This window comes from Paramormyrops kingsleyae, chromosome 13 (genome assembly GCF_048594095.1).
Source record: "Paramormyrops kingsleyae isolate MSU_618 chromosome 13, PKINGS_0.4, whole genome shotgun sequence".
Taxonomy (NCBI): Eukaryota; Metazoa; Chordata; class Actinopteri; order Osteoglossiformes; family Mormyridae; genus Paramormyrops; species Paramormyrops kingsleyae.
Genome location: NC_132809.1, coordinates 26,159,958 through 26,180,701, shown reverse-complemented (window position 1 = coordinate 26,180,701; position 20,744 = coordinate 26,159,958). Strand labels below are relative to the sequence as shown.

Sequence of the window (20,744 nt, the reverse complement as noted above, 5' to 3'; positions counted from 1 at the left end):
AGATGGCAGCACAGTACCATGATTTACAACTGGGCCCCATATTTGAAAATCATTATTGGAAAAAAAGATGAGCCAGAGGATGCAGGGGGGGCATCCATATTAAGATAAGTGCATAGCCGGTTTAGTACGGGCCCCTGTGAAGGATTTGTAGATTTTACTAGAGCTGAGTTGTGTATTAATTCAGGACAAATCTGGCAAATGTCCTTGAAAACAAAGTAGGCTGTAGTACAGATGGTAATATGATTTTTTTTCTGCTGCTGATACACTGCATTTTAAATGCCCCCAGTGTTAGCAGTGTTTCCCCGGCTGCCCCGTGTCCAAACTCCTGGCAAGAGCGCCACTCTCTGCTGAACACAGATCAGGGAGTCCGGTGTCGTCCGTGGCACTTTGACGCCCCAACAGACGAGGGTTTGGTGCCGGTATGAGAGGCAGAATCATTATGTTACTTAGGAAAAGACATTTTAAACTTTTTTGAGAAAGTAAGGTGCTGATTGGCTGGCTTGTAACACATATGCATTAGTGTTTCAACGATGCATTTAGTTTTACAAAAAGTTACTGTTAAACCCCTGTTGAGGATGGTTCTCATGAGACAGATATCAGATCTGGCTTTTTGGAAAAAATCCCTGCTGGATATTTCTCTCCAACGTGCAAGTAACTTAAGGAGGTAAATACTGAATGGCGAGAAGGTTTACGAATAAACGTCAATATCATACTGGCACTGATGAATTTTAAGTATGGGATTAAAATGATGTATTAGCATGAATCAGTAGTGTATCAATATGAATCACCGTGCTCTATTTGTGGCGTGTATGATGGGTTAACGCTGTGTGCCCTGACCCCAGGGGTTCATCCTGCCCCCATCACCTGTGGCTATTGCCGTTTGAAGGCGTGATCAAACACACAGACCCAATGCCATCCACAGGTCTTCACTCTGCTTGCTAACAGCTAACAGAACTGCTACATCAGCAGCTTCGACCAGGGGTGGGCAATCTTACCCACAAAGGGCCGGTGTGTGTGCAGGTTTGTGGGATAACCTGTAGGCCAGCTGTTCAAACCCAGGTGTGAGGACTCTTCAGCAAATCAGTCCTCTAATTAGTAAACTAATTAAGGAGTTGCAACAAAAACCCCAATACCCATGGCCCTATCTTGATGTGATTGGCCACCCCTGGCTATGCAAATTTACTGTTACAAACATCCTACCCTTGATTATGTTTGCATATGATGTTAATGTTAGTTGGCATGTAGAGCCAGAATGTAGCTGGCTAGCGCAACATGCTGCTTCTGTATCTCCTAAATAGGGAACACATTTATTTAATAGTGTAGTGACTATTTGTGGCCAACAGGGGGCCCCTATGGAAATGCATAGTTGGAGTGGTGGAAACGCTGCTGCTGTTCTCACTGAATCAGCCTCTGTGTCTCTCACACTGTGTGTGACTATGTGTGTTACCAGCATGGTTAAAGCAGCTGGACCTTCCCCTTTCCTTTGGTGCAGCAACTGAAGAACAACAAGGTACCAGTTAAGTCTGACATTTAGAAAAATACATTTATTTGGGGGGTCCAGAAAACCACCAGTCAGGAATCAGTCTGAAGGGGAAGTCACTCTCCCAAATCATCACTATGGATGGGAGGAGTCTGCAACCTCCAGACTGTCCAAACAGGGCAGTCGGTGGAGATGAACATGACAGAGAGTCTCGCATGAGATACAGTGAAGTGGGGGATGCATTAACACACAGGCACAGTTACTGCGTCAAAGATGTATTCATGAATACTTCATGTGGTGAGAACAGTCCTACGAAACCAGTGCTCACAGGAACTCACAGGAATGTGGGCAACCTTATCAGTTTAGCAAGGAAGGGAGCTTTTCCCGCAAAGAAGGAAACAGAGGGGAGATCCACACGTCACACTGCCGACTGCAGGAACACAGTCGGAAGGTTAGAGAGTCTTAACATCACTTGGACCAACAGAGACGGCTTTTCCTTTGTCAGCGAGGCTTCCAACAGCACGGAAATCCACGTGACACCATACAGACCTCCTGACGGCTCACTGTCATTCTTGCTTCATGTTCTCAATTTTGGTGGGAATGTAGCGATTTCACTGAACCAGAAGTAGCACTGTCGCGTGCACTGTTACTGGGGGTCATTTCACAGGGGAGGAGTTAACGAGGGATAAATCACTGATGCAGACAAGCATCTGGAGGCTGTAGGGCAGGACTGTGCTGAGCCAGGTGTGAAATCTCTGGCGATCAGAATCGGTAAGTATTAAACTAAGTACCTGGGAGAACTGAAAAGAAGGCCTGGGTTTGGAATCGAGAGCCCGATTTGAATACGGGGGCTGTAGGGAGTAATGCAGCATTCCATTTACCTTGGAGCTGGGAATGACGTCACACCCAAGTTAACCTCGTTTCAGTACAGCAAGTTAGAAAGCCATTTAGCAGTACCAGGGACTTGTTTCAAAAAGCAAGATTTCTTGTCTTTCTTAGCTGGGTAACGTGTCCGATTTAATTTACCCCAGTTTAAATGGCCTCTATCTTCATTCACTTACATTTAGCCCCGACTATCTTAAATCAGACAAATTGTCCAGCTAAGCAAGAAATCCTGTTTTCTGAAACAGGCCCCAGTTCTGGCTCAGTTAATTGTTAGCCATTGTTAGCAATATTAGCTGATAGCAACACATTACACTGTATTTTGTGCACAAAAATAGCATAGCAACACATCCACAGATAGCGATTGGACAGTATTGTGTGTACAACCGATTTAATGAGTCACAAATAAGACGCAAGTGCTATTAAACAGTATAAAACTACAGCTTTACTGCTGTTGATAAAGGGCGCAGCCATCTTGAATTCTGAGGTCGTGGTTGTGTAGATCCCTCTGACTTTCCGATTAGGAATTCCGACTACAAGGGCATTCCAGTTGAAATTTCCGACTGGGAACTTGGAATTTACAAGTTACGAGTTCAAATGGAATGCAACATAAAGACAGAGAGGTTAGGGGAGGGGGGGTGTTTCACAGGGCGGCCTAGGTGAAGAAGTCCTTAGAGATGGCCTCCACGAAGTTAGGCGCGGACATGAGGATGCCGATGGTGCAGAGGACAGTGAAGAGCGAGAAGGCCATGAGGCAGAGGCGGTCGATGACGGCGGCGGCGAACTTCCACTCGCTGCAGATGGACTCGTCCTCGTCCTGATCGCGGAAGCGCTTGGCGATGTAGCGCACCTCCTCCAGGATCCTGGCTAGGTCGTGGTCACCAACGAGGACGAAGCCCGGTGCCCTGGGCGGGAGCCCATCCTCCTCCGACCCCGGCCCCAGGAGCGGGCCGCAGGCCCCCCCCGAGTCGGGTGCGGCCGCATAGCGGGGGCCCTTCACGCCACGGAATCCCGCATACAGCATGTTGACGGCTGGCTCCAGGGCGGCGCTGCCGAGCTCCACGCTGGACACGCTGCTACGCTGCCGCCCGCTGGGGCAGGCGAGGCGCACTCTCCCCTCACCGGGCCGCCGCATCCGCAGGAACCAGGCACACCAGTTCAGCAGGACTACACGCGTCTGTCCCAGGGGGCCCCAGAGACGCCTGTTAGCGTTAGCGCTCAGAGCAGCCATGTCAGCGCTCAAGAGACGCCTATTAGCATTAGTACTCAAGGGCAGCCTGTTAGCATTAGAGCTCAGCTCATCTTCTTAATGTTACTCCTCAAAGCAGCCCCTTAGTATCAGTGCTCAAGGGCAGCCTGTTAGCATTAGAGCTCAGTTGAGCTTCTTAATGTTACTGCTCAAAGCAGCCCCTTAGCATCAGTGCTCATGGGGAGCCAGTTAGCGTTAGCACTCAGAGCAGCCCATTAGCATTAGCGTTCAGAGCACCTCATTAGCTAGCAATAATCCGCTCCCGGAAATCTGTCCACACCACACAGCGGCACCTTGAAAAGCCGCGCGATTTTGGTTGCTAAGCTGATAAACCAGCCTAAATATTGGATTTTAATACATTTTAAACTTTTTTTTTTATGTAACACCCTATTTAAACTTTAAAGTTTAAAAATACCATAAATAACTTATAGCAAAACAGATCAAATGGTTATTTATTCCAGGGTTGCCAAGTCTGCCAAATCTGGCGTGACTCATGCTTTCAGACTCTCACGCTTGTGCACGAAATCTTACAGCAAATATATATATTATTCAAGTACAAACCTAAAATTAGCTACATTAAAAGCATTGGGGCAGTGTGCAAACCCTACAGACTATTTACAAGGTATTAAAACTGTTACATACATGTGAATGCTTGTGCGAATTGTGAATTGAATATCTCACACCAGCCAGCTGACCAAATTTAGCAGCACTGTTATTATAACAATTTCCCAACTGGGTATTTCACAGAGGGCCCTGGCGGGACTTGAACCAGCAACATTCAGGTTCCACAAACTCCACCACTAACCTAACTGTCTGTACCTATTAATATATCTCAGCAGCTTTGGCACAAGTGACATTCTTGATCTCCCTTTCTCAGATTTACAGCCTGCTTTACGTGCACTCTACCGATGTCCCAAAATGCTAAACCGGTGAACTCAAACCCCAAGCTCTCTAAAATCACAGCTGCTGAAGGTTCAAAGGACATGCTGCTGTGTGTGTGTGTTCAGAGGCAGGAGGAACAGAACTCACCCATTTTGGCATCTTACCCCCGTCGGGGTCATGGTAGTGGTACTGCAGGACCAGGACGGTGGCGATCACGGACAGGCCGACGATGACCATAGTAGTGGCGAAGTACTGTGCTGGAGAGTAGAGAGGATGGTGGTGTGTCAGCTAGGGGGCGCCAGAGGCCAGTAACAGCACTGAGCGTCAGCCTCATATCCCTCAATGAATGTCGGAGGCCTTTGGCCGCCTCCTGCTGTTACTGTAGCAATGGGGCATCCCGGCTATACGCCACAGGCTGCGGTCCCCCGGAAAGCAGCTCACCGATCAGTGGCACGGAGTCAGAGGTCGCCGGCATGATTTCAGCAACCAGGAGCATGAAGACGGTGAGGGACAGCAGCACCGTGATTCCTGGGGAAACAGAGACCCGGGGCTGGGAATCAGCACTGTGATGTCAAGAGCACAGCACCACCAGCAGCGTCCAGCAGGTGGCGTGGTGATTAAGGGCAGAGACCCAGGCCATAGTAGCATGACCAGCAGCACTTTACCCAAATGGCTTCTGTAAAAAATGGTCAAATCATCAGTGAAGTAACAGAATGTAAAGTAAATATTATACTTGAGCAGGAAAGCAGGGTGTTGGAGCGACCTTTAATATCCACGGACAGTATATATGTGAATGTCTGGAAATTAACTGACCGTGATTTTGTAATCTGGGTGGGTGTTTCTTGTAAGAAAGCCAAGGTTTGCATTACTCTTGTTTTGTTTTATGATTATGAGATGCTTTCACAGCCTCTGCTTTTACCCTCTGCGTTCACAGTGCAATAGGGTAGCCCTTCGCTAACTGCCCCCTGCTGGCCAGCCTGCACGCCCTCCCACTGGGGCCTCACCCAGCGAGATCTTCTCGCCGGAGTCGGCGGGCAGCAGGAACACCAGCAGGGCCAGCGTGGAGATCAGCACGCACGGGATGAGCAGGTTCAGGCCGTAGTACAGGGTCCGGCGGCGCATCACCACCGTGAACGTCACGTCCGGGTACGGCTCCTTGCAGCAGTCGTAGAAACGCTCGTTCCTGCGGCCGGGAACCTCTGTGTCGTGGGGACAGGGTGAGAGAGGGAATGGGGGTGGAGGGGAGAGAGAGGGGGACAGGGTGAGAGAGGGAATGGGGGTGGAGGGGAGATAGCGAGGGAGAGTGAGGTAGAGAGAAAGTGAAATAGAGGTAAGGAGAGAGTGGGAAAAGGAGGAATGGAGAGAAGGAGAAATGGAGGAAGGTAAAGGGACATGGCTGAAAGTATGGCCCCCACCCTCAGAAACACACAGAACACCCTCCCCCGAATTTCATACACTCATAAACACTCAGGGTAAGCCCCCCCAACACAAGGGCCCTGCTTGCACAGACAAGAGCAACAGGACGGTGCTAAACTACTCCAGCGTCAGGTTAAGGAGCCACCCAAAGGACCCCTTGCCTATGTGATGCAGGAAATGCGACGCTGAAGCTCATTCTGCGGCTTCTCACACCCAGGCATCATCCAGACCACCCACTGTGGCTCCACTAACCAGCGCTGTGGGAACAGGGTGCATCCCACTGTCAGCTTTTGGGATGTTTTAAGCTGTTTCCCACATCCTGTATCAGGGCGGTGGTGGGGATGGCGAGGAATGGGGTCTGGGGGAGGGGCACACTGAATTTGTGACTGCTGAGGTCAGAGATTATAAGCAAAATTATTAATCGCCTGGTTGAGAATCATTCCTACCCTCACCTGCAGACCTAGATCAAGGGGGTGCAAGCAGAAAGTGGCCCTTTACGCAGGGCTGAGGGTGGAGGCCTACGTACCCACGAGGTCCCACTCCCCATTGGCGATGTAGCCTGTCACGTCGGCATCCACCATCTGCAGGTCCAGGGACCAGCCGCCGTACGTCCACGAGCCGAACTTGAGCTCGCAGCGCTGCACGTCGAAGGGGAACCAACGCACGTCGATGTAGCACGTGCTTCTGAAGATCCCTGAGAAAGGGCGTGGCCAAGGGCGAGGGGTGCGGTGAGTCACACGGAAAGAGGGCGGAGCCAGCGGTGGGACAGGGGTTAGCCACAGGAGAAAAGGGTGGAGCCAGTAGCTCCAGCAGGCTTCACAGAGTAACAGCATCTCCATTAAGTCAGCACATGGCCTGTTACCTCACAAAATTCAACTGTGATCTAATGAATCCCACGACAGGTCAGCTCTTGGATCTATAGGTGAAGGTGCTTAACGCTGAACAGCCACAATGAAACATCCAGCTGATTAAGCAAGTATAATTCTACTCTGCTTTTCATAACTGAACGCAAAGAGACACTAGCAGAAGGAAGTAACTGATACAGAAAACTTGCCATGTGGTTTAGTTTTTAGGGGTGGGGCCTTTGAGGGTGGGGCCTCTGGGGGTGGGGCCTATCCCAGAGCGATGTGCCCACCTTCCCAAACGACGACACTGATTGGCATGCACTCAGCAACTACCAACAGTGCCCATATTCACACACGCCCATCTCCAGCGGACATGCTGTTTCCTACAAGACGAGGCTCAGGGGGCCCTCAAATTCATCTCCCATGGCGACCCTGGTACTGTATGCCAGACTGCTGAGTCCGGAACGCTGTGACATTCCTGGTCTGGCATTTCTCACTGAGATCCCATTCCTCACCTACCGCAATAATTCCTACACCAATCAATGGGATCCCCTCCAGCCTTCAGAAATCCCATTAACACAGGGACGCCTCATTCCATGACAGCCCCCCTTGTCCCCCGTTACAGCCCGGAGATGCATCATCACGAATACAGAATTTGGTCGACCTGGAAATTATTTTTGAATGCCTTTACAACTCACATATCTGTAATCACCAAATCACCAGAACTTGGAACACAAGCAATAAAAATCTGTGAAAAAATGTGTTTCCTGCAATAAAAATATATATTTATGTATATTTATGTATATTTATGCAACTGATCACCAGCAGGGGCGCCGTGACGATGCTCTTCAGAAATAGATCAGCAAATCCCATCCTGCACAGAATCCAGTGAACTCTGGCTCTATGTGTTCACCTAAAAACAGACCATAATTCTCCAGTTTCAGCCTCTTTGATGGAGGAATTGGGAAAGGTTGCGCGCCTGGGTTCGAGTGTGTCATGTGACCAAGCCTGTTTGCAGCAGGCTTACCTGGAGGCATGTACTGGCAGTACCCCGAGGAGTTCACCAGGATGTTGGTGTGAAAGGTGGCGTCAAACCGCTCATCCGCGCTGCAGGAGACAGGAGACGGGCTTTAGGGACGGGACATAAGGCAGGGCTCCGTGGGCTCAGGGGCACACAGCCACGACCTGATCACATGACTGCGCACACACATATGCAGGGGGGGGCGACATCCACACATTAGCATCCAGCTGACAGGGTACAGCTCCCACAGTGATATGGGTACGAGAGCTTGTTTCACAGAAAGCAGAACAGAAACCTGAGCATTACGCCTGCATGGATCATCGAAGGTCACGGTCTCCACTGAGGAGGGAGGGACACCTGCATGTCCAGATCTTACGGGGTGGGTGGGCAGGGCCGGTAAGTTCCTTCTGGTCTGGCTAGCTGGTTAGCAGAAGATACTGCTTGACCATCTCCTAAATAAGGAACATGTTTATTTACTATTTAGTGTAGTAATTGTTTGTAGCCTATAGGGGCCCCCAAACCTTAGGTGTCCCATACAAATGCGAGGTTTATGTGGTATTAAACACCATTTGCTGTGGACGGGGTAGTCTCTCTCCAGTGTTAACGAGCTAAACGATGCAATCATGAGCCAACAGCTGTGAGCAGAAACAGGCTGCTTCCAGCACTCGGTCTTTGGTAAATGTCATTCATGCATACCGGTGCAGCCTGTATAGCTATATAAATGAACTCTGTGCTTTCGAAGCTCCTCGTTTCCCAGGATACTTTGTAATGGTCATGGGACATTGTTCACGGAGAGGGCATCTTAACAACATCTGTGAATACATCAGTGAGAAGCTGCGAGGGAGCAGATTGGGGGGTGCTGTTCTGGGCCTTCATCTCTGCAATGGATGCCCCTCTCTAAGTGAGTCTCTAATCCAATTCCCTGCCTGGGGAGGGTCATTAATCAGGCAGGCTTCGCTCTCCAGTGTCGAAGTGAATTTCCAAGCATTTAAATACAAATTGGAGCTTGGCCGGCAGGCTCGGGGTGACAGGATGGTGCAGTAATCCACTCAGGGGCCAGGCTGGAGCCGCAGGACACCATGCGTCTCATGGAGTAATTTTACCCATAATCCTCCACCATGGTTCAGCAGACAGCGCAAGGTGTAAGGACTTGAAAGCAGATCATAAAGGATACTGGGTAAATTTCCAGAATGGTAAGTTGTTGTTGGTGCACTGATGAAGAAATTTTGGCCGATACTGATAACTGATATGTTTTTGTTTAATGTCACCGATGCCGATAACTAGCTAATCAATGAGCTCCATAGATTTGTGGTGAAGGTCAGTGACATCCCCGTGAATGTGTGCAGCAGCCACGTCATATAATACAGGCGAGGCCTCAGTGAAGCAGTAGTGACTTGGGAGCCTGTAGTGAGGTTATAAGTGGCAAATGAGCCAAAGAAATCCCTCTTCTTCCACTACGGAAAATGGCCGATGGTCCAGTACTATTTTCTCCATTGTTTTAGTAATTACTGTATGTCTTAGAACTATGAATACTGACTGAAGTCTAAATATCGGCTAGAAATATTGGCCAAGACTGTCACATCAGACCAATGCCAATATCTTGATTGTTAACGAATATCAGCTGATACCGATATGTTAACCAATATATTGAGCATCTCTACACTTAACCTAAGTTACTCTAGTAAAATACCCAGGTGAACTGGTGACTAATTGTACGGTGCTCTGGATAAGAGAAGATAACGGAAGCGGCAGGAAGGCTCCAGGTTTGGCACCTGTTGTAGAGCAGGATGTCCGGCCTCCAGATGAGGCTGTCGGGGAAGCGGACGGTGGCCACGCCGGGGTACTCCGAGGTGTTCCACTGCAGGTAGTGATCGGTCCAGTACTGGCAGGGACACAGACAGACAGATCAGCAGCCCAACAGTGGACAGGGGCCAGGATCGCGACGAGGGCACCGCTGGTCTCAGGGGTAATGATGGTGAGAACGTCTGGTGAAATGAGTGTGCAACTATGGTGAGTGCAGAAGAAGCCGTTCTTCATCCTCCAACCGGATATCCTGGTCAGGGTCATGAGGGCCTGGAGCCCATCCCAGGCTGGGGTACACCTTGGATAGGATGCCAGTCCATCACAAGGCTGGGGTACACCCTGGATGGGATGCCAGTCCATCACGAGGCTGGGGTACACCCTGGATGGGATGCCAGTCCATCACGAGGCTGGGGTACACCCTGGATGGGATGCCAGTCCACCTCAGTCCACATTCACACATTTACACATGATGGGCAATTTAGAGACACCGATTAGCCTAACTTTGGGTTTGGACTGCAGATGGAAACTGAGACAACACGGAAAAGACATGCAAACTGCCCACTCAGAGCAAAGATCTGAGCCCCCGGCCCCACCACAACGCCACCCAGACACCTTTTCATGCTAATAACTTTCTGTCAGTGAGAAAAAAAATCTAATAACTGAGAATATTTCTATTTCACAGGACATTATAAATGGCTAACGCAGAGAAGGCTTCGGTAACCTGGGAAACCAGCGATGAGCAGAAGAAATGGCTCTTCTGAACCCAGAGGAACCCACAGAGGTCCTTCAAGCGAGCTGGTACCTGTTAAAACTCAGCAGTTAACTGCTATATTAAGCTAATTATTTGGATCTTAAGTCACATGTCACGCAAGTGGCTCTTTAAAATGCACGACGAGATGTCCTGCAAGGCACCTCAATGCTGCGGGAACCTGCACCATCACAAACAATATTTTACCACAAAGGGTTAACATTTGTGCTTTACTTGAAACCCACAGGCAAATATAAACACTCTCCCCCTGCATGAGGTTATTAAAAGGCCGCAGTAGCGAATGTTGACATTAAAAAGCACAGAAGCTATTCGGGAGCAGAATTGATTCGGCCGTGGAGGGAGTGTATCCAGCACAGTGACGCTGAACGGATCAATGACCAGACTCTTAGCAAAGAAGGTCAGCTGACAAAGAGCGGAAACAAAAGAGAAAGATGAAAAGGAGCTGGGAGTGTTTGTGGAAAGGCAAGGATGGTGTCGTGGGGCAAAGCGGGGCAAATAAACATTAAGGCAGAGAACAAAACCATTCCAGAGGCTAAAGAGGAACATCTGTGGTTCTCTCATGCACAGCTTCCAAGAGGAGCTGCCGTAGCCAGGAACGCTGAAGGTGACCTGCTCTGCTGGGAACAGCTTTGGCCTGACCGGTCAGTCGTGAGAGACAGACCCCATGAACACGGCCACCGCGTGTAAGACTGTCAAGTGAAGTCAAGTGGGCTTTCCTGTCATCCACATACATATACAGGTATACAGGGACACGAAATAATGCTCCCCCAAGACCACAGTGTGACATATAGACAGCGAGTGACAGGGGGACTGTGTGCAAAACACAAGAGAGTGCAAAACAGGGGGGGCTGGACACATTGGGGATGTGCATTTCCATCTCTGAGGACAATGTGAAACATATCGTGATGCATTGCTAACGATCCAATATTTTAAAGATACACATGAAGCAACAAATTTTACCATAGCGGGGACCATGACTTGTTGAGATGTATTTAATTTTGAAAACTGCGAAACATGTTACATTTAATCTAAATCTTTTAAGTGAACCAAATAAACTTCCACCCGACTCATTACCAAACATGCTTCAACATATAAAGGTTCAGACGGCTCAGTTTTATCCTCCTAAAAGTCGGATGAGACAGGAGCTATATTTTAGATTCCCAAACACAGACACGTGAGGATTCTTGCTTTGCGCGTAGTATCGCCGAATAATTATCAGGGGAAGATTCTAGAGACAGGTCAATTTGTTCCTAAAGGATATCATGATGTCATTATGCAATGATGCAAAATCGCATCATTATATAGATTACTCAATGACATTACTGAAATTGATTGGTCATCTTGATGAAAAATATGATTAGAAACTTGTTAGTTTTGATTTCTATGTTTCTCATATTTTTAAGTAATATAAATACGACTTATTTGTATGATTAGATATCTTTATTTTTAAACGACACATTGAATTATTGAACATTACACATTATTGAACAAATTTCATTTTTTTCTTATGAACTAGTAAAACTACACATTCTGACCAATTATAGTTCTATTATGTGTATTGGTAGCTGGGCAACATGCTACCTAACTGATCAACAATTATGGATATAAGCTAATTACTAAGTATATCATATATGCTATGTTATTGAGCAATTGCAACTAGCAACATAACAATGGTACCTCTCTGCAGGCTGTTGTGCTGCTTGGCTGGCTGCTGCTGAATGGTATTTTTCCAAATACAGGCACTGTTCTCGCTCACCCTGCAGTGCACAGCTAATTAGCAGTCATTCATTATAACAAGCATAATAACCAGGCAGACAGACCGTGTGTCGTGACTGAGTGTGACAGAGAAAATCGTTTGTGTGTCATTTAGAGGGAAAATGCTTGCATTTTACTGTTTGTGTGACATCAGAAGTTCTTAAAAGTTGCAAGATAAGTTTTAAAAGTAGTTAAATTTGTTGGTAGTTGCTTTTTGGAACAAAAAAGTTGCCTGGGGAGTCTGAAAGGTTGCTAAGTCTAGCGACAAAATTGCTAAATTGGCAAAGCGGTCTGGAAGCATAATGATCCCTGACAACATCAATAACACTAGTTGTGAACTAAGTAAATAATATGAAATTACGCAAAATAATTAAGCTCACTACTCTACATTAATAAATTGGATTTTATTGATGCAAAGATGCTGGAAACGAAGCATCCTGAGTTCATCCCCAACTGTATCCAGTGCACATTTTTTTTATCGTATGGTGAACATTTATGCCGGTGCATAGATGCCAATCGGTGAATCTTGTCATCCCTAATATACATACATAAGGGGTTACAGACATACATAAGGGTTTATAAACATAGTGCATTGTGTAGAAAAATAATAATAAATCATATATATAATAAATAGAGCAGCATAACAGGATGGAGTAAATATATTGATATAAATATGCTTGAGGGCCGAAAACAAAGTTAATATCAGGAGCATGTTGTTGACAGCTGGCACCCAATATTCATGATAAAGGGTATGTTTGGCGGGGGGGTTATACGTAGATTATGTCTTCTTCTGACAGGAGGTACAGTAATCGCAGTGAAAACCACTGTGATAGTGATAAATTCACTAGCCCTGGAGAAAGTGATGCCCTAAGAGTGATCTCAGTTTAGTATTTGAAGATTTCACAAGGAGCACTGAGGTATAAGAACTTCTTCCCCACTGTGAGGTCTGTTTCTACCTAGAAAATCTGACACGTCAAACCCATTTGTACGGCTGGACACTTACTGAAGCAATTCGGGTTCGGTGCCCAGACTGAAGGTCTAACAAATGATTGATCTACTGAGTCGATGGCAGGGAAGGGAATTCCTCATGTAAGACCCTGAGTACCGATGGACCTCAGTGATATCTCATCACGGACATCTGCAGAGTCAACGAAGACAAACGACTCACCAGCTGCAGCCATATGTTGGTGGTCAGAACCTGATTCTTCTCATCCTGAAACACGGAGATAAATCACCTTTGGTTAGAGAGAAAGCAGGTGGAAGACACAGTGAGAGCAAGACCCTCTTTTACACAGGTAACTGCCTGGCCAGCTTAAAGACCAGCTGTACATGTTGAAAAGGTGAGAACAGGGAGACAAAGACGCAATGAGCCAAGTCAGCGGCAATGTGGCTGCCTACCTAAGGGTTTTACATTCACCTTTACATTTACTCTTATTTAGTCGACTCTGTTGTCCAAAGCGACACAAACTTCAGGCAAATAGCACATTACTAACATACACTACCAGTTTAAAGTTTTTGCACACACTGAGATTTTCTACATTTTAATGTTACTCACTTAACATTTACCAAAAATACACTCTTTGCTAACAAATAAATTTACAGCATGTTCACCATTTGAGTATGTTTTTAGCAAAGAAATGTCATATCCTTGATTCATCAGAGTAACCTCCTCTAGCAGTTTTAACAGCAGAGCCTAGAATTTGACCGTGCCATCACCACACAGCATGAACCTTGAATGCACCATTAAATAAATAAATGGAAATGTGGCAAAGGACAGCAGCATGCAAAAACTAGTAGTGTACATGCTATCACGGAGTCGAGTAGATGTTAGGGTTGGACTGAGCTTCTAATAAAGGTACAAGGTACAAGAGTAAGCAGGATTAGAGCAGGACGCTGATGAAAAAAACCAGTCTGACCAGCTTAAGCTGGATAGCCAATGTACGATAGTTGACCAGCTTAAAGTATGTTTTCGCAAGATGGTTTGATGGTTTAGCTGGTCAGAACAGCTTAAGGTCATTTTAGCTGGTTTAGCAACAGCATAAACTGGTTTTTAGCTGTTTTTTTCAGCAGTTCAACATCCAAACAAAGCAAGATAAATCTATTCACTGATCACAAAGTGCAACATTAAGTGATGCAGGCTATCATTATTGAGTTATCAATTATTGTTATCGTTATTACTTGGATTAGACATGGGGTTTACCTAAAGGCACCTTCTCTATATGATTCTGAGAAATGTGCTTTTACTTTTCCTTGGGAAACTTTAATCAGGGATCAAAAAGCTTTATTGCTCTGCTTGTGGACTTAATGAAAGGGCACCTCCCAGGGCTCGCATGGGTAATTCTGTGTTTTAAGCTCCCCACTGCCCCAAGTCAGGAATGGTGCAGTCAGATTAGGGTGGGCAGGACTGGGTAAATACCACAGGCTGCTAACATGAGCCTCCGGAGCTCTTCACATCAGGCTGGCCAGGAACAGTGAAATGCAGACGCCACACGCAGGCTTGTGATTGGACAGCCTGTCGATTGGGCAAATCAGGTGACCAGAACGGTCACAGGTGGACAGCAGGTCAGAAAGAAGCCAGCTGAGGTACTGACCAGGTGCTGCTCTTTTTCTCCTCAAACGTGACTCCCATTCCCTGCCTGCAGTCCCTTGGTCACCCAGAATGTCATTCCCTGCTCACCTATAAATCAGCGCTGTTTTACTGGGAACAGAAGGCTTCCAAAGCGCTCTGGGGATGAAGCCGGGAATCTGACTGGCAGCGTATTTCCTGCCAGATTTCAGCTGGCATTTATTACATTTTATTTTTTCAGCAGACTCATTTCCCCACCAGCGATTTTTACGTCAGTGCAAACAAGCGAATGAAACCTCACATGGAAAGCACAGACACACACATCCAGTGCAGTGCTGCTCTCTGTATCAAACAGGACACAAAAATATTACTCTATAACATCAATCCACTTGTCCTCAATGAGTGCTGGCAGAGGGCTGGGGTGTGGCAAGCCTGGAGCCTGGAGCCTGGAGCCTGGAACCTGGAACCTGGAGCCTGAAACCTGGAGCCTGGAGCCTGGAACCTGGAACCTGGAGCCCATCCCGGGAAGCTTCCTCTCTAACAGACCTTTACTAAGCTGCCCCATATATTTTACTCACTCCTCCAATAGACAACCTTATTAAACTAACCCACAAATCATCAGGCCCCTAATTAGTTGAATACGACGTGTTCAGTATTGAAATATGACAAATGTATGGACAGGTTGGTTGGTCTGAAAAGAAGGGTGGGTCCAAATTGTGCAGAAATGCAGGAGGAGAGACTGTAGAACAGAGAGATAGGCAACCAGCCAATGGGATCTCAGAAGAGAGCTGTCACATGGGCAGAGCAGCACAGTCTGGCCAATGAGAGCCTGGAACAGAGCTGGCACACGGGCAGAGCAGCACTGTCTGGCCAATGAGAGCTCGGAACAGAGCTGGCACATGGGAAGAGCAGCACAGTCTGGCCAATGAGAGCTTGGAACAGAGCTGGCACATGGGCAGAGCAGCACGGTCTAGCCAATGAGAGTTCGGAACAGGGCTGTCACATGGGCAGAGCAGCACAGTCTGGCCAATGAGCGCTTAGATGGGAGCTGTCACATGGGCAGAGCAGCACAGGTTGGTCAATGAGAGCTCAGACAGAGCTGTCACATGGGCAGAGCAGAGCAGTTCATACTTACAAGGAGTTGGACATCGTACCTGAGTCATTAACTCTGATGTGCAGTTTTTCAGCCTCTCCTTTCTTGAGAACAAGCTCTGTATCCCTGATACATTTACATTTATTTATTTAACAGATGCTTTTATCCAGAGCAATGTACATTTCCGAAAGCAGGGTCAGACAGTCCCTGGAGCATTTGGGGTTTAGAGCCACTGGAAGGACATGCTACTGTATGTGGAAAGATAGCACAGCTAAAGCGCTAACAGGCATGACAGTTGGCTGATTCACTAACATGCGTTGTAACTGACTAGCGCAGCCATGCTAACTGGCTAACTCACCACGTCCATGATCTGCATGAGGCTCAAGCTGAAGTGGACGGTGAGGGAGTGCGAGTCATTGAAGACCGGCCTCTCCAGGGGGTTGTAGTTGGTCAAAAGGTCCTTGTAAAGCCTCCGTTGGTGTTCCCCTTGGAGGGAAGCTGCAGGTCGAGGGAGAAAATGTTACAGGAGTCACAGTTATGACTTAAACCTCTTACTGCCTAAGCAGGGGGGCCAAAGAGGCTCCCTATCGCTTTATTTTGACTGAAATACATTTCTATTTATTTAGCCGACACTTTTCTCTAAAGTGATATACAAGTGAGGCAAATAGCACTTTACAGACATATGGGTGTCGAGGAGTTGACTGGGTATAAATGCAGCTAGACTGAGCTTCCAGTCAATGCCCAGTTACAAGTGTAAACAGTATTGGAGCAGGTGCTACACAACATCTCCCAAACAAAGAAACAACCAACTATTCAAACCCAACAGATAGTACAGCATTCAGAGCATTCAGGGAACATGGATGGTATCAAGCTAGTATAGAGGAATACTACTATAGATGGTATAGAAGTACAGAGGAATACTACTTTGGTGTAGTTTAGTTTCTTTGTCATAAAATTCAAGCACCCATAATATTTTGCACCAAACCTCCATGGAGTAAATTCTCAGTCACACCAAACATCAACACTTGTATCTTCTGTTCTTTACATAACAACCACTGGGAGGTGCTACAGGTTAGGGGGTGAATGGGAAAGTATTAAGGAGAACATCCAAGTTGCACGGCATGTGCAGTCCAACTCATTCCTGTAATAGCTTATTGATCTGAGCTGGCGATCATGCTCCTCTCACAAATGCCCCCCCCCCCCCACCATCCTGAATCCCAAGGCTCCCCTTAGTGCTCTTCTGGGGTTTACTCTACTGTGAGGCCAGGTCTGACTTGGCTATCATCACGGAAACATCCAGAAGTCCTGGTGGGAAGCGTGCGGGTCCACGATCACCTCGGACTTTGAAGAAAATCCAAACCTCACATCACATCAGTTGATCTATGGAGAATCTTTTGCAGGACTGGATCGGGATTTTGGACGGTAGTCATTTATTTTCCTGTCTCAGATGGGGGGAGGGGGGGGGGTCACATTATCAAGTTCCATGAGCCTGGGCTAAATGAAGACCTGCACCAGAGACATGCTGAGTGGAGAGAGCGCTACCAGTGAACAACAGCTGGAACAGACCTAAACTGTATGGAGTGGACCAGACCAAAACTGTTTGGAGTGGACTGGACCAGACCAAAACCGTCTGGAGTGGACCAGACTGGACCAAAACCATTTGGAGTGGACCAGACTGGACCAAAACCATTTGGAGTGGACCAGACCAGACCAAAACTGTTTGGAGTGGACCAGACCTAAACTGTATGGACCGGACCAGATCAAAACCAAATGGAGTGGTACTGTTTTAAGTATACTGAACCAGACCAAAACCATTTGGACCAGACCATACCAAACCATATAGAGTGGACCAGACCTTAATAAAACTGAATTAATGACCCGTTGCTCCTTTCTTGTTAACTACTATAGTTGAACTCGGAGCAAAATTTAAAAAGGCAACTTTTTCTTCCAGAATGACCTATGTCCGAGTCAGGACATCTCATAATTAAATTCCAGGGAGATTCTCCATGAGATATGACTGTCTGTGGTCCCATCATTCATTCTGATTAGCAGATCTGGCTGATTTGCCATTGATCACTGCAGAGGATCAACATCCATTTCCTGACAATGTCAAACATCGACTGTGTTGCACGGGAAGTACGGCTCGGCATCTAATTCAAAATTAAATTTACTTAACGAGGCCCAAAGATAGATGAGGCCTCTGACAAAGATGGTAATAGAGATGGTCAGAACTCCCCATCAATGGCGAATCGATTGCTCCGTGGACAATGACGAAACGAGGCACGACGGGGCGGTTTCAGACACCGTCATACTTGAATGATGGCAGCAGGGGTGTTGTGGCTGGGGAACCCCTTTGCACTCTTGTCATTAACAAAGAGAATGCAGCACCTATAAGAATGCTCATCCAATTATGGGGAACAAGACAGATAGAAAGAAAGATAGCTTTTTAATGGCTTCTGTTTTGCATGATGGCTGAGGTTTTGTATGTTGCAGATCTTAAAATAGAGTAGGCTATAGACAGTCCTTGAAATCCTTAAGGTGTAATATGCATGTCTATGACTGTTTTCACAGTAGACCTGACAGACCAACCCAAGAAAAGCTTCTCGTCACAATCCTCCCATAACCCCATGCTTGACATGTCATTAAAAGCGACGCCTGCTTCTTAAACGCTCACAATAAGAAATACCCGTAGATATTTTATTCATCTCATATTAGTATTTTAAATCCCAAATCCCAAATCTCCCGAATACGGTAGATTTTTAAAAGGTTTTGAAACTATCAGTCTTAATGAGTAATTGCTGCTTCCGCCGATACCTTCAGTAATTAGTGGAGGTCGCATGTTTGAAAGGTGATTCTGTCAATACCGGCAAGATACGGATATTTATGCCAGAAACAAAAAATCAATATCAAGTATTTAATGGAGCGACAAGACAGTAATGTTTAACTAACTGAGATCTACAAACTATCGCTTTATAACACAAGAGCAGGAGAAATGCGATACTCATTTACAGTGTCCGCGTAAAGTGCAGCGTTTTAACTGGAATAAACACAGTAGATCGCGATTTAAGTAGCATAATAAACCGAAAATCACGTCACTGTAGAAGTATAAACATAAAATAAAACATTTTCCTCATAAATGACACATAAACACATACGAGTCTGTTAAATAAAGTAAATGTAATGCACGACCTACCTTTTAATAAACTTCCACAGAGAAGAAAGTAGAAGGGGAAATCGCGACGCTGCATTCCGCCGGAGAGCGATCAAACTCCGCCGACAGTATTAATTTATGATTATAATTAGTGACGGTCTTATGAAGCAGTGAGACTCTGCTGTCGTACGGCCGGACACACAGAGGAGCGGAGCGGCCGTGGGGAGCGCAGGAGACGCCTGACGATCCGCGCCGCCCCGCCCCGCAGCCGCTCGGTGACGGTCGGGCCGGACCTGTCAGATTTGCATCTGAGGGGGACACTGAATTAGTAAATCTGACCATACTGTATACAGCCAGAAAAAAAACTTTTCATACTGTCAATTTCTTTTCCTCCAACAATTGATCCCAGTTGTTTTGAGACAATGATCTACTGTTATTGGGATATAGTAAGAAACGCATTGGGCAATATAATTAGCCTATACATTTCAGATAGGCTAACCTACAGATTAGCCTAATATTGCCTACACTTACATTTCGAAAAGTCTACCCATTCCATTTGATTAGGCTGCCTTGCAGGGATTAAACAAGGGAGGACTTTGCCAACAGTAGAAACCTTCCTGGCACAACATGAAAATGACTGGAGTCTGTTAAACTGATTTATTGCAACAGATTCGGAGTAGAAAGTAAAATTAATTTACAGTCAGTGTTGGAAACATGACAGGAACATGCCCAAACTCAGGTGTATTTGGGGTTAGACAGTAAATCAGGTGCAAGCACTCAGGAGGACATTGGCAGTGTGTGGATTGCATTACAGGGGCCACGGGGCAGAGAACAGCAGCTGCTGTTTGGCCTCGCCAAACATCCACGGCGCACAGTCAGGGGGTGAAACTGCGAGACGAGAATTTTCCATACGCCTATGCATAGTTATCGGTGGATGCAAACGGAGACTTTAACGTTTGAGTAAAAATATAAAATAGCTGCAGCGGAGGGGTAAATTTGCATTATTCATTCACGTTACAGCATCCTACACAGAGACGCAAATTAAGCCTTTTATAGATATTAAAACAAAGGAAATAAAGGTTTTGTTCTCTTTGGATATCTCGGGGGGAAGAGAGTATATATGTGTTTGAAAATAGACCTAGCCAAGTGGTAATTTCGATAAGAGCATATTGCTTTGCTTATTGCTTCCCCCCCCCCCCCCCCCACACACACACACACACACACACACACCTTTGTGTATTACATTGGTGCATTTATGGTGAAATAATCATTTAAGGAAAGAAAAAAAGCAGAATGAGCTAATAAATCCTACAGCCTGTTTAGACCGTGAGTCTACACGACAACAAATAAATCACTGGGCGCCGCTTCGTTGTCATCCAAGGTCTCTCCAGAAACCGGCGTAGTAGATCTCAGCTTCAGCCCACAGACCGAGTTCCCGCCCACTGGAGAAGCCGTCTCAGATCGCTGCTCTGTGGACAGGCTTCTTTTTTGCTTACAGGTCGTCAGTTACCTTTGTGTTCCTCTTGTAACATGCAAAAGCGCTCGTTAGTTTAAAAAAATATATATAATAAATCACAGGGCAACCAATAACATGGTAGTTAAGGACTTCGACTTGTAGCCAATGAATGTCACCCATCTTCTGTACCCACAGTTACTGACAAGTAAAATAGACTAGGTAGGCAATCAGCATAAAGGGAATAATATTGCACCACAGTACCATCCATCCATCCATAATCATGTTAACGAAAAGGCCACCTCCGGACCTGCTCTCGCTAACCACGTTAACGATAAGGTCATTTCCAGACCCGTTCTAAAGGATCTAAAGTGCTAAC

The 20,744-nt window shown here is 46.5% G+C and overlaps 1 protein-coding gene across 2 annotated transcripts; it reads right to left on the bottom strand.

The window, feature by feature from the left end:
- Positions 1 to 1,524: 1,524 nt before the first annotated feature.
- LOC111836040 (neuronal acetylcholine receptor subunit alpha-7-like) lies at positions 1,525 to 19,482 on the bottom strand. Of its 2 annotated transcripts, XM_023796949.1 has the most exons (11): positions 19,444 to 19,482; positions 18,955 to 19,220; positions 16,120 to 16,259; positions 13,271 to 13,315; positions 9,548 to 9,657; positions 7,782 to 7,861; positions 6,436 to 6,603; positions 5,498 to 5,692; positions 4,935 to 5,021; positions 4,641 to 4,750; positions 1,525 to 3,539 (listed from the first exon to the last, which is right to left on the bottom strand). In XM_023796949.1, exons 2-11 carry the CDS (start codon positions 19,007 to 19,009, stop codon positions 3,018 to 3,020), a joined length of 1,512 nt encoding a protein of 503 aa, XP_023652717.1. In that variant the 5' UTR covers positions 19,010 to 19,220; positions 19,444 to 19,482; the 3' UTR covers positions 1,525 to 3,017. The 2 variants fall into 2 exon arrangements, with proteins under 2 accessions (XP_023652717.1, XP_072554576.1); XM_072698475.1 differs by lacking the exons at positions 9,548 to 9,657; positions 18,955 to 19,220; positions 19,444 to 19,482 and having other exon boundaries at positions 16,120 to 16,164.
- Positions 19,483 to 20,744: the final 1,262 nt, after the last annotated feature.